The following is a 14355-nucleotide window of genomic DNA, read 5'->3' as shown; positions in this document are numbered from 1 at the left end:
CTTTTGCTAGTTTTTTTTTTTTTTTTAAGTGTATTCATTCTTGATGGTTGCTTGGTTGTATGTTTATGTTAACTGTATCCTCATCTTTTTGAAGATGTCCTACACAGCTGTTCTGTTTTTGTTTTTTAAAGATTTTATTTATTCATGAGAATACACAGAGAGAGAGAGAGAGAGAGAGAGAGAGAGAGAGGGGCAGAGACCCAGGCAGAGGGAGAAGCAGGCTCCATGCAGGGAGCCTGACGTGGGACTCAATCCCGGGTCTCCAGAATCACACCCTGGGCCAAAGGCAGATGCTAAACCCCTGAGCCACCTGGGCTGCCCACAGCTGTTCTGTTTTAGGTTCAATCTTGGAGGATCTGATTCTGTTGCTGGCTCAGATGGCTTGTCCTTCATGCCTTTATTGATTCGTGGAGTTATGCTTGGTTTTGATTTGTAGGAGTACTCCAGGCCTGACTTGGGGGAATGTCCTGCAGAGAGGCTTGCCTCTGCCAGTGAGAGGGCCTGCGGGGAGGCGAACCTGTGCCAGGACCCCAGCCACCCTCCCTGAGGGTTTTGGATTAGAAGCAGAGCCACAGACTCTGTTCCGATGGTGCACGTCTCCACAATCATGTGGCTGGTGTACCCCCACTCTGAGGCGCCTTGTGCTCTGCCCTGCTGTCCACTGGGCCAGATGGCTCCCTGTTGGTGTGGCTTCCACTCTGACTCCCAGGCTCTGTGGCCCTGGCTCCAGGTTGCCATCATCTTGGCCTCAGCTATTCCCACTTTGGTCTCTAGCCATCGAGACCTTGCTCCCAGCTGCCCAGGACCAACTCTTCCAACTGGTCTGGGCTCAGCTCTTAACCTGTTTGCCTCACTTACCCTTCGTGAGACCATCAGCCCCTCAAGACTGTGTGCTGTGTGAGATCAAGTTGTTTCAGAGAAGGAGGGTTGCCTAGTTACTCACGAGGCCAGAATTCTGTGCCTTGTATCCCTAACGGAATAGTTAAGAAATATGTGTGTACACATGCATGTGTATTTGCATACTTCTAGGAACTCAGTGGGTCCAGCTGTGACTGTCTTTTGCGGTAGGATGGACTCTTGGCCAATCTCTGACGTTTGGAGGAAGCGAGTTCCTCAAAGCTGCCTTTCCTCTTTGTTTCCAGCTGCGCTGTGCATTGGACAAAACAGAAGAGCTCGAGGTGAGCAACGGCCACTTAGTGAAGCGTCTGGAAAAGATGAAAGCGAATCGGAGTGCGCTCTTGTCCCAGCAGTAAGCACCAGGCCTGCCCAGGAACCCGGTGGGTGGATGGAGGGCACGGTGTCGTGGGCTCGCCTCTGCTACTGTCCGGGACTGCTGCTGTGTCCCCCGCTTCCGAGAGCACCCGGTGAGCACTTGGCTCCCGCGCACCCCTGAGCCGGCTCACCCGCGGCCCCAGCAGCCACCGGATGCCTCCAACCGTGGACCCCGACCCGGGCCGGGCCACCCCTCCGAACCCGTGGGTCCTTTCCAAGCACACCAGGCGCCCGGGAGCTCCGAGGAGCAGCCTCGCGGCGCCACCGCACATGGCGATCAAAGTCAAGATTCAAATGGGACTTGAGTTTTCTTTTCATGTGTCTTGCTGCAAATTGAGGGGAAATGTTACAGTGTTGGGACTTCTTTGGGGGCAGGATCTACAGTTTGAGCAACGTTGGTAGTTTCTCTTAGTCTACGCTTTCATACACAAAACACTGTGGAACCACAAGCCATTACCAAGCAAAACTCTTTCGCTAGAAACAAGGGGATGGTCTGGAAGTAAAAGTGACCTTAAGAAGACTCTTTACAGGCAACAAATGAAGCTTTTCTAAGGGATTTTTGCATCAGTTCAACCCTAAGAACACTTTTTTCCAGGGTAACTAGGCAGTAGCTCCACCAACGATGACAGCTTTCCATTCGCGCTATGTAACCCTTCTATTTGGACTTGAAGTTGTGAACTCCTTTTAAAGAATGTACTATTAGAAAAATTAAAAACTTCAATGCTGAAAGACTGTAGGGATGTGGTGTTTTTTATTTTTTTATTTTTTTGCACTGAAAACGAAGATTTTTATTCCATATTCATTGTTCTATACATTTGGGATCATCTCTTTCCTTTTTTGAGTAGAGCGAAGCAGTTAGCTTCTCTTTCCCTGTAAAAAAAAAAAGTCTATTCACAGTGAGCAAGAATAGTGCACCCCCAAGGGTCAGCAGTCTTAGAATATCAAGTAAACCAAGGAAGCTACAGATTAAAGTCAACTACGTTATCTTCAGGGGCAAAGTAGAGAAAGTTTGGCTACTTGCTGATGTTTTAATTACTCTTTGGGGTGTTGTCCTTCAAGCCAGCTTGGTTAAGCAGGCCAGCTTTTCAGGATATCAGCCAGACAGCGTCCCCCGAAACTATACCTTGTGTTGATACTTGGGGAATGCCAGTAGAGGACATGAGTTGGGAGAATAGTTGAGACAACACTCCCAGCATAGTGCTAGAGGTCACGAGGGTCCGTCCCCCAGCACTGTCTGGGTCCGGGATACACAGGGCGACACTTCATCAGGCACAAGAGGAATTCACAACTCCTTGTGCCAACGATGGTTGGCGGTTCACATCTCCGTCCTGAGCACTCCATAGATAAGATCATCCAATCCCCGCCCACGCGTTGGTGCCCACAGGCCTGCTGTAGCTGCTGCATGTTCAACACCAGTGTTTTTATCCAGAACCCTACTCTTGCATTGATCCCATGGAAGTGCCAACTCTCCACAGCAACGTGGTTTTTATGTTTACCTAGGATTTGCCAAAACGCATCGGTTTCAAAAGACTTCCAAGCTTGAAACCCTACCTCATGAGCGTTAAGCATTCCACGTTCTTTCAGGAATGCAAGGTATCAGGGTCCGGTCCAAAAACGGGAACTGCCAGTAATTTGAGCAGGGAAAATGTAATACAGAGAATGATCAGCCCACAGGGAATTGGCTACAGAGGAAGGATGGAAGAGAACTCTAAAGAATGCCCTGGGGCTGAGGGAGAACACCAGAGAGGACAAATTGGGACAGAGACCTCAGTAGAGGGCTTGGGGCCACTGCCCACAATGGGACAGAGAAGTCAGAGGGTGCTAGGGACCAACGCCAGCAGGCAGGAAACCAGGGGCCAGGACTGGGGAGGGCGGGCCCCCCTGGTGACCCACATTCACACCACAGGTGCCACATGAACAAGAAGGAAGGAACCAGGACGGGGAGCCCGGGTTCCCTGCAGGGTCCGTCCGGCACCGTCCTCTGACCGTAGCAGGCCAGCCAGCAAAGAGGAAATGTTTCCTTCCTTGTCGTATCCTTAAGATTTCTTCCACAGCATCTTCATACAAATGTGTTTAACCGGCGAAACATCATATTTGGAGATCACAGATAACACTAATAACAGCAAATACGTGTAGCGTGTACACATGCCCGGCAGCTAGATTCCTATTTTCCCTCACTCGATTTTCACAAAAGGTCTGTGAGATTACACGACGAGGAGCCCAGAGCCCAAGGAGTTAACTGGCTGGAGGTCTCACCGCTGGTAAGAGGAGGACGGCTTGTCTCACAAGTCCTGGGAGGGTGGCTTTTCCCAAATCGGCTCTAGAGAAGTCAAACCTTTGCGGTCTACCTTTCCCACCAATATTTGCAGAAACAGCAAAACCATTTTTTAAAAAAATATTTTATTTATTTGACAGAGAGAGAGAGAGACTGTAAGCAGGGAGAGTGGCTGAGCAGGGAGCCTGAGGTAGGGCTAGATCCCAAGAACCCTGGGATCATGACCTGAGCCAAAGGCAGACGCTTAACCTACTGAGCCACCCAGGCGCCCCAGCAAATCCACTTTATACACACTTCCTAATCCAGAGGAATATAGAATATGATTTTTTAATTTATTTCATAGAATACAACTTTTCATCAGATACTGCTATAGGCAATTTGTATTTTTAAAAAAGATTTTATTTATTCACAAGAGACACAGAGAGAGAGGCAGACACCGGCAGAGGGAGAAGCAGGCTCCCTGTGGGGATCCTGATGCAGGACTCGATCCCAGGACCCCGGGCTCACGCCCTGAGCTGAAGGCAGATGCTCAACTGCTAAGCCACCCAGGTGTCCCTGCTATACGGAATTTGTTGCCAGCTTTTCTCATCCTTGAATTTCTCAACCACATATTACTGACACCCTGGGCAGGATCATTCTTGGTTGCTGGGTGGCTGTCCTGCGCATCAGAGGATGTTGAGCAGCATCCCTAGCCTCTACCCACTAGATGCAAGTAGGCCCCACCCCCGGTCGTGACAAACAAGAATATTTCACTTTACCAAATGTCTGCTTAGAGGGGGTGCTGCTTTTGCCTTAAGAACCACTGCTTTGGGGCAGCCCCAGTGGCGCAGCAGTTTAGCGCCGCCTGCAGCCTGGGTTGTGATCCTGGAGACCCGGGATCGAGTCCCACATCAGGCTCCCTGCATGGAGCCTGCTTCTCACTCTGCCTGTGTCTCCACCTCTCTGCCTGCCTCTCTCTCTCTCTCTCTCTCTCTCTCTCTCTCTGCCTCTGAATAAAAAAAAAAAAAAAACAAAAACAAAACAAAACAAAAAAAAACACTGCTTTGGCCTGAATTTAATAATTGGAAGAAGAAGATATGTGGTTAAAAACCTGAACCAGGATGCCTATTGTATGTTTCCCATAAATTGTTTTCATTTTTAGAAACAAAATGGCATTTGGGACATTTAGGACCTAGAGAAACCCATTAAAAAGACATTATAAATGGACAGTCTACATGGATGATGCAAATTACAGTTCAGAACTGCCGTGAGGTTTTATTTTCCATTGTTCATTTTTGATATCCCATTCTGATCGCCTGAAACGTAAAGTAAAGATTCAAAACATACTGTTGATATTGTGGAAAATTTACATCATTCTTTAGCAACTGTGGATTTCTGCTTTGCACAGCGCTGAGCTTGGGGGGTGGGGGATCACCAGACAAATGCCCACCTTAAGGAGGTGGTAGCTCTGAGGAAGAGAAGGTCCTAAGGATGAACCCACACACACACATAACTACAGAAGTGTGGAATGGGGCGGGGGTGGTAGGTGGAGAAGTGCCAGGTGGAGACGGCCAGATTCGAATTTTGGAACTGGACCATAAGCATCTGGTGTGTTTCTACAAATGGCCTGGCCAGATGTGGCACACGTGTGCACATGCCTGTCTGTTGATGTGCCTGGTTCCCTGCATCTGCAGCCTGACCCTCACCTGGGTGTGGAGATACCTGGGGAGTTAGAGGACCCCGGCTCAGTGGTGGAGGACTCTGCCTTATGCCCAAGAGCCGCCAGGACTGGGTTTCCACCCGGCTCCCAGTCTCTCAGGAACTAGGCAGCTGTCCCAAGTCTTAGCCCCACACATGCTACCATACTGCCTTCCCACTGCTGGGGTGACCTCTATGCATGGCTGGTTCCCAAAACTGCCTGCTTCTTTCCCCTCTCTACCAGAATAGCCCCCATCACCACTGGCCGGATGACTCCTACTCTGTCCCCAAGAGCACTGAATGCTAAGCAGGCTCTGCTAGTCCTGAATGGAATGGCACTGACCACGGCTGGTGGTCTCCCTTTGCAATTGCCCCCACCTTGGGTGGCATGTGACAAGACCACAGACTTGGGGAAAGAGTCCTTGAACTAGAAATATTCAAAGATTTATATAAATGCTCCTGTAACATAATGATATATAAGAAATACATTGAGGTGGTCATTCAGTTGACCAAAATGTATTTCTTACGTGTGTTTGGTCTTCATTCACCTTACCTGAAAGTGCTGCAGAGTCATAGGGTGAAGCCGGCATCTTATTATCAGTGAAGGTGACTTTCGGGCCCCACCCAAGGGCAGGGGCTGATTGCCAGGAGGACCAATCATGTGAGTGAGGGCTGGAACTTTCCATGCCGCCCCTGACCTCCAGGAAAAGGGGAGGGCCTGGAAGTTGAATTAGCCAATGGCCAATTACTTAGTCAATCGTGACTACTTAACGAAGCCTCCATAAGAACCCAAGAGGAGATTTTTTGGTCCTTTTTCCTTTTTGGAGATCTTCCACAGTTGAGGAACAAGAACGCTTCTATGTGCCACCAACCTAGGCTCCAAGCTCCACGAGGACAGAGGGTCCCTTGTTCAGGACCTCACCCTATGTATCTCTTCATCTGGCTGTTGATTCATATCTCTTATCACATCCTTCAATAAGCTGGTAAATTTTAGTGTTTCCCTGAGTTCTGTGAGCCACTCTAGCCAGTTAATTGAACCTACGGAGGAGGCCATTGGAACCTCCAATCTGTAGCTGGTTGGTCAGAAGCACAGGTGACAACCTGGACTTGCAACTGGCATCTGCTGGGTGGGGTGAAGGGTGGCAGGCCCCCTAACCTGTGGAATCTGATACTATCTCCAGGTAGATAGTGTCAGAATTGAGTTCACACTTGCTGGTGTCCAAAAATTGTTTGATGTTTTGCGTGGGGACCACCCCCCCACACACACACATTGGCTTTGGGTTCAGAATGCTGAAAGAACCCCCTGGATCTCAAGTGGTACGTGTTCTGTATTTAGATGTGGGTGGCCAACATAAGGGAGGGGGGTTCCTTAGGTTTGCGTTACCCCTCACTACTAGCTTTCTGGGCTCACCACCACCACCATAGGTGTGCATGGAGTCCCCCGACCTCTGCCACCTGAAGACGGCACCCGTCTGGCTCTCTTCTGCTTTGAACAAACTGTTGCCCCATCTGCAAGTCAGGTGTGCTGAGATATCCTGCTGCCCGAGCTTTCCTCTTATAAGTTACCCCAGGGCAAAGCCACCTTTGCTTCTTGGCTCTGGTCTGCGTGGATTTTCTCAACCTGCCTCAGCCAGCCTGGAATTTTGTAGCTCCTGAGAACAGCAGTGCCTCACCCACCAGGATTTTACTAAGTGGAGTGTAAGATCATGCGGTTTAATGTTTCCATATCAAAACATTTTAATTTTCTTTGTTTTTAAGAGAGAGAGAGAAAGGATGTGAGGCCAGAGCAAGTGGGGGGGGCGAGAATAGAGGGAGAAGGAAAGAGAATCCCAAGCAGGCTCCACACCCAGCACAGAGCCCGATGTGGGGCTCCATTTCATGACCTTGAGATCATGACCTGAACCGATATCAAGACTTGGACGCTTAACCAACTGAGCCACCCAGGCGCCCCTAATTTACTATCTTAAAAATCTAGTTCTAATTTGTTTTTTTTTATTTATTTTTATTGGTGTTCAATTTGCCAACATATAGAATGACACCCAGTGCTCATCCCATCAAGTGCCCCCCTCAGTGCCCGTCACCCAGTCACCCCCACCCCCCGCTCACTACCCTTTCTACCACCCCTTGTTCATCTCCCAGAGTTAGGAGTCTCTCATGTTCTGTCTCCCTTTCTGATATTTCCCACTCATTTTTTCTCCTTTCCCCTTTATTCCCTTTCACTATTTTTTATGTTCCCCAGATGAATGAGACCATATAATGTTTGTCCTTCTCCGATTGTCTAGTTCTAATTTGGTAAAGGAACATAAAAGGAACAAAACAATCGTTGCTCCGTCCTCCCATGAACCATTTGGGCAGTCTGTGGGGTACTAAAAAGATGATGCCTGGCTTCTGTATACCTAATATAAAACAAAAGGTCAGATCCAGGAAAAGAATTTCCCAAGATTTAGCATAGTTAAGATTTAGCAAAGTAAAACAGGAGAATGCAACCAGAAATACATTAATGCGAAAACAAAATACAGGGGAAAGTCTGATTTTGATCTGCTAAAGCTGCAGCCTCTCATCTCAGAAAAGGTAGCTGCCGCAGCACAAATGACTCAAAAAGCTGAATCAAGAAATAATTGCCTAAACAAGCTTTTATTTCCTAGGAATCTGTGTATCAACACTCACCAGTTAGATTTAGATAATATCATGGGGGACTCTCATTCATAACAGTGGAAAAATGCCCCCAAAACAACAGTAATAACCCTAAAAAGCCTAAGAACCTATACATCTCAGTAGGAGATATACAACATAAAAATCTATAGAGATGTAAGAATAAATATTGTAAAGATATACTTTCTCCCAAATTTATAGATTTAATACATTTCTTATGAAAATGACTTTGAGTTTTTGGAGGGATAAATCTCACAGTTATTCTAATAGTCATCTGGAAGTTTAAAAAAAAATACCAGTAGCCTAGATCATTTTGATAAAATACCCATGAGGGCAGCGAGTAGCCTCGGCCAGGTGCCCTGGATATTACAAAGGTACAAGGACAGACAGGTCCCTGGGAGGGGACAGCCAGCCTAGCTCAGGGTGCCGGCGGCATTCCCGGAAGATTCCCAGGATGTGGTTCCCGTGGAGTGCAGCTGCTCTTCTGCGCAACGGTCTGTTCCACACATTCTAGTCCACAATGTTCTTTGAGAGAAACTGTCTTAAGCTTTATACCCCTCGACCTGCATGATGCACAGCAGGACCTCAGGTGTTTGTGGAATCACGTGTCTAACACCTCCTGCCAGGACAGGTGAATACGCAGAAGGGCACTGAAGTTGTCAAGAGGAAGTCTCAATCATATCTCTCTTGATGCAGCGCCCCCAAAACATCCAAAGGGAGGTTTTTGGGAGATTACAGAAGATTTTCGTTTTCCTCTTTACATTTTTCTGCATTGTCTATATTAAACACATGTTCATTTTCACAATGTTAAGATATTTGAAAATTATAAGGAACAAATTACATGTAAAAAAAAAATCAAATTGTAAGAAGCAAATAAAAGCTGTTGTGTCAATGCCATTATTCAGAACGCGGAATGGGGCCAAAAAAAAATCATGGCTATAAACCACAAAGAGATGGACAGATTTCATAAAAATGTACAACTTCACATCAGAAGTTTAAGCCCCGAGTCAATCATGGGAGTCCAGACTCGGTGGAGCTGCCAGGGGGAGAAGGCGGTGGGGCAGCCTACTGCCCTCGGGCTCCCGGATCAGGACATAGAGAAGCCAGGACCCCACGGCCCCAGCGCTGGTGGGGGATGCCCAGATGTGTCGGAAAACGCAGCTTTTAATGCAACCTGAAACGATGTTAAATCGAGAAATTTAGGGGTGCCTGGCCGGCTCGGTTGGTAGAACATGCAACTCTGCAACTCAGGGTTGTAAATCCAAGCCCATGTTGGGTATAGATCACTTAAAAATAAAACCTTTAAGAAAAAAAAGTCTTTAAAAACAACCAAAAACTTAAGACATAAGGATAAAGCAAAAACTTAAATGCCAAAAAAAAAAAAATCAGGATGGAAGAAAAGGATACGCCCATTTGAAAGACAGGATCCTCATAGAGCCATCGAGAGCCTGGGGCAGAAGGAAAACCTAGGAATACCGATTTGGATACTCGGTTCATCTTGGATTTCCTTAAAGGAAATTAAAATGTTATCTGTCTTGACTACTGGGTTTTGGGTGGTTTCTTAAAGGTGGCCCCTGCCTGGGTAGGTGCTCCAGCAGACTGCCTGGGGCGGGCATCGTTCGGGACACCTGTCAGCGAGGGTCACCTGTCCGGGAGGGACACCTGTCAGGGAGGGGGGACACCTGTCGGCGAGGGACACCTGTCCGGGAGGGGCACCTGTCAGGGAGGCGGACACCTGTCGGGGAGGCGCACCTGTCTGGGAGGCGGACACCTGCCGGGAGGTGTACCTGTCGGGGTCACCTGTCAGGGAGGCGCACCTGTCGGGGAGGGTCACCTGTCGGGGAGGCGAACACCTGTCGGGGAGGCACACCTGTCGGGGAGGGTCACCTGTTGGCAAGGGTCACCTGTCAGGGAGGGGGGACACTTATCAGGGAGGGGGAGGGTCACCTGTCGGTGAGGCAGACACCTGTCAGGGAGGGAGACCTGTCAGGAAGGCAGACACCTGTTGGGGAGGCGCACCTGTCGGCGAGGGTCACCTGTCGGGGAGGGGGGACACTTATCAGGGAGGGGGAGGGTCACCTGTCGGGGAGGCGCACCTGTCAGGGAGGGAGACCTGTCAGGGAGGGCCACCTGTCAGGGAGGGAGACCTGTCAGGGAGGGCCACCTGTCGGGGAGGGGCACCTGTCAGGGAGGCAGACACCTATCGGGGAGGCGCACCTGTCGGCAAGGGGCACCTGTCGGGGAGGGTCACCTGTCTGGGAGGCGGTCACCTGTCGGGGAGGGTCACCTGTCTGGGAGGCGGTCACCTGTCGGGGAGGGTCACCTGTCTGGGAGGCGGTCACCTGTCGGGGAGGGTCACCTGTCGGGGAGGCGGTCACCTGTCGGGGAGGGTCACCTGTCGGGGAGGCGCACCTGTCGGGGAGGCGCACCTGTCGGGGAGGCGCACCTGTCGGGGAGGCGCACCTGTCGGGGAGGGCTGTCCCGCCACTGCGGCCCACACCACGGGCCAGCTGGGCCTGGGCCTGCAACTCTCGGGTCCTGCGGCCTCGCAGCCCCGCCCCGTCCAGACCAGGGCCTCGGCTGCCCCAGGAGAGGGCCCCAGCCTGGAGGTCGTCTCCCGCCGCCCCGGCGCCGCGCCAGCCCGCCACCGCCCTCCCGCGTTCGCGCCCTCGCGCTCAGCCAATCAGGGCACTGCCCTGCTGGCGCCGACCAATGGGAGCGCCCGCCGGGAGGTGGGCGGGCCTTCGGCGTCCGTTACCCGACGTGCCCCGCGGCCGCACGCGGAGCGCGCCGGGTCCTGAGGCGGCAGCTGAGGTCCGCGGCGGTGGCGGCGGCTCCGAGGTGCAGGTGCGACGGGCGGGCCCGCAGGGGGTGGCTGGGGGGCGGGGGCCGCCGCGGGAGGCCCAGGGGCGGGGGCCGGGCAGGGTGGCCGCCGAGACCCCGGGGGCGCGCCTGCCCGAGTGTCCCGGCGTTCGATCCCGGACGGGGCCCCGCCTCGCCGCGCCCGAGAGCGGCCGTGCAGGGGGGGATGGGGGGGCGGGGGCGGTTACGTCCCTGCGGAGGGGCACGTGCCCCCGTGTGCTCCCTGCGCGGCCACGGCTGCAGGGACGGACCGCCGACCCCGACTCCCACCAAGTGCCAGGCGGCGGCCAGGCCGGCAGGGGCCCCCCTGCAGCAGGGGGTCCAGGTGGGAGCTCCTGGGGGCTGGGGGCAGCGACAGCGCGCGCACGGGCCGTGCCTCCTGCAGGGGTGCCTCCCGCAGCACGCGGTGCCTCCCGCAGCACGGGGTGCCTCCTGCAGGGATGCCGCCTGCAGCACGGGGTGCGTGCCTCCCGCAGCACGGGGTGCCTCCCGCAGCACGCGGTGCCTCCTGCAGCACGGGGTGCCTCCTGCAGCACGGGTGCCTCCTGCAGCACGCGGTGCCTCCTGCAGCACGGGTGCCTCCCGCAGCACGCGGTGCCTCCTGCAGCACCGGGTGCCTCTCGCAGCATGGGTGCCTCCTGCAGGGGTGCCTGCAGCACGGGGTGCCCTGGGGTTGCAGGGGTTCAGACCCTTCCTTGGGTGTCTAGTAAGATGTCCTGCAGGGTCTTTAATCTTCATCCAAAAACACTTGCAGTCTGCGGCTGACCAGGCTGAAGGGATCAGATCTGCATTCTGGAAAGATGATTCCTGCCTGCTGAGTGGTCATCGCTGCGACCCCCGTGAGAGGCAGCGGTCCTTGGGCCAGGGTGGGTCTGATGTAAAACTCACAGGCCTGGTAGGGATGAAGGAGGTGTCAAGGAAGGGGCCTGTGATTTCTGGGGTGGTTCTGGGATTAAGAACACAGGAGGGAATCGTTAGGTAAATGAGAACCGAGAGAGCAGGATAGAAATGGGCACATGCCTGGGAGTGGTGTTGCTGGGGCACGAGGTCATTCTGTAGTTGACCTGCTGGGGAACTGCCCGCTTGTTTGCCAAACTGGACATTGTTTTTACATTCTCAGCAGCAGTGTGTGAGGGTTCAGGTTTCTCCATGCCCTTGCCAACACTAATTTTCTGTGTGTGCTTTTTTTTTTTTTTTTAAATAACCATCCTAGTGGATCTAAAGTAATATCTCACTGTGGGTTTGAATTGCCCTTCCCCAGTGATTACTGATAAATTGAGAATCTTTTCATGTGTTTATTAGCCTTTTCTATATCTTTGGAGAAATGTTTGTTCACATCTTTTGCTTATTTTTTTTAAAGATTTATTTATTTATTTATTTATTTATTTATTTATTTATTTATTTATTTATGATAGACAGAGAGGGAGAGAGAGAGAGACAGAGAGAGAGAGGCAGAGACACAGGAGGAGGGATAAGCAGGCTCCAAGCCAGGAGCCTGACATGGGACTCGATCCCAGGACTCCAGGATCGCGCCCTGGGCCAAAAGCAGGCGCTAAACCACCGAGCCACCCAGGGATCCCCTCTTTTGCTTATTTTAAAAATTGGGTTGTCTTTTTGTTGCTGAATTGTAAGAGTACTTTGTATATTCCAGATAGTTGAATCTTATTAGATGTGTGATTTGCAGGTGTTCTATTTTTTAACTAAAATTTTTCTTTTTGTCAAAGTTTTTGATGTTGGGTATCTGTTCATTTTTAAGAATGAAGTTAGTAACACATTGAATGCAGATTTGAATGCAGGATCAGACCTGAATGAGAATCCAGCTTGTTACAGCAGATTTTTTTTTAAGATTTTATTTTTTTATTCATGCATAACACAGAGAGAGAGGCAGAGACACAGGCAGAGAGAGAAGTAGGTTCCATGCAGGGAGCCCAGTGCAGGACTCGATTCCGGGACTCCAGGATCATGCCCTGAGCCAAAGGTAGATGCATCACTGAGCCACCCAGGCATCCCAATTACAACAGATATTAAAGAGATTTGCACAATGTTAATAATGCTCATTTCACCAGCTTTTGTGAAAATACACATTTTTACATTTAAAATGTTACTTATGTTAAGTAATGGGTTTGTTAGTGTTATGGGTAAATATTTAAAATCTTTCTATTTTAACTCTAATGTGATAAGTATTATTAGATATTGACCACTTAAATACCCCTTGGGGTTCCCAGTACTTTTTAAGAACATGAAGACTTCCTGGGTCCAAAAAATAAGAAGCCACTGATCTATTCGAATGTCAGCTATTTTGATAAGTTAGCTTTCTTTTCATCTTACTCTTTATTTTAAATGTTTATCTGGAATATACTGTCAATGATAATGAGTTCACTTTTCTACGTACTAAGTCTAGTTGTCTTGTCTTCTCTTTTTATCCATCTTTTACCTGAGCCATCCCATATTTGTTCTTTTAACTTGAGATGCTCTATCCCCTTTGAGATGCTCTTTCTTAGTGGCTGGCCCCTATGTGCCCTTCATGATTTAGCTTATATGTCACTTTCTTTATAAGGTTTCCCTGACCTTTATCAGTGCAACCATGCTATATTATTGCCTACTTAATTATCTTTGAAATTCAATGTAAATATAGGTTATATTTCTCTTACTCAGCTAGAATATTAGTTTTAATTGCTTTTTAAATACATCTCTCAAATAAATAAATAAATAAATAAATAAATAAATAAATAAATACATCTCTCAGTTTTAAAAACTAATGCATTTGTGTATGTGTGACATTATATTCTTTATATCAAAATCAATACTAAGTTGATTTAATAATCAATATAACAGTAAACTCTTGCTCATCTTTCAGATCTCAATTTAAATGACAATTCCTCAGGAAGGCTTTTGCTAAGCTTTAGTCCAGGATTGGTCTTTTGTTTTTAAGATTTATTCATTTATTTGAGAGAGAGAGAGAAGGGGGATGGGGATAGAGAGAATCCCAGGCAGACTCCCCAGTGAACATGGAGCTCAACTTGCAGCTCAGTTCCATGACCCATGAGATCATGACCTGATACCCAACTGACTGAGCCACCCAGGCGCCCCAGGGTAGGTCTTTTTTGTATCACCCATAGCGATTTATGTTTTCCCAAATCTCTAGATTGTAGAAGTTTCTTAGAATATTATTTCTAGGCCCCAAATTAGGCTGTGGAATCTTTTTCTTTTAAGATTTATTTATTTATGGGGTGCCTGGGTGGCTCAGTTGGTTAAGTGTCTGCCTTTGGCTCAGGTCATGATCCCAGTGTCCTGGGATGGAGCCCTGCATGGGACTCCCTGCTCAGTGGGGAGTCTGCTCCTTCTCCCCACCACCCCACCCCACCTGCTCTAGAGTGGGGGAGAGAGGCAGAGGGTGAAGGAGAGAACTTCAGGCAGATTCTGCACTAAGCAGGGAGCTCGATGCAGGGCTCCATCTCATGACCCTGGCATTGTGACCTGACCCAAAATCAAGAGTTGGATGCTTAACAGACTGAGCCACCCAGGTGCCCTGGAATCTGTATTTTAAGTGATTCTTATATCAGACAAGTTTGAGAAAGACTCTTGTGCTCCCTCTGTAGTCTCCTGCCCCACTTCTG

General features: G+C 49.8%; 2 protein-coding genes across 21 annotated transcripts in view; both read left to right on the top strand.

Annotated features, from left to right (window-relative positions):
- Positions 1 to 2001, top strand: part of LRRFIP1 (LRR binding FLII interacting protein 1) — a 139793-nt gene extending 137792 nt beyond the window's left edge. For all 20 annotated transcript variants that reach the window (XM_072719085.1, XM_072719080.1, XM_072719081.1 and 17 more), the window contains one exon: positions 1143 to 2001. In XM_072719085.1, the coding sequence (XP_072575186.1) occupies positions 1143 to 1253 (111 nt within the window). In that variant the 3' untranslated portion in view covers positions 1254 to 2001. The remainder of the gene's footprint in view (positions 1 to 1142) is intronic.
- An 8638-nt stretch (positions 2002 to 10639) lies between these two features.
- The window catches only part of RBM44 (RNA binding motif protein 44), a 39494-nt gene continuing 35778 nt past the window's right edge, over positions 10640 to 14355 (top strand). Inside the window, exon 1 of the mRNA XM_072719039.1 lies at positions 10640 to 10723. The gene's annotated coding sequence lies outside the window, so the exon portion shown is untranslated. The remainder of the gene's footprint in view (positions 10724 to 14355) is intronic.

Source organism: Vulpes vulpes, chromosome 9, assembly GCF_048418805.1.
Source record: "Vulpes vulpes isolate BD-2025 chromosome 9, VulVul3, whole genome shotgun sequence".
In the NCBI taxonomy this organism is placed as follows: Eukaryota; Metazoa; Chordata; class Mammalia; order Carnivora; family Canidae; genus Vulpes; species Vulpes vulpes.
The sequence above is the reverse complement of the archived record's forward strand: the minus strand, read 5'-3'. Positions and strand labels throughout refer to the sequence as shown.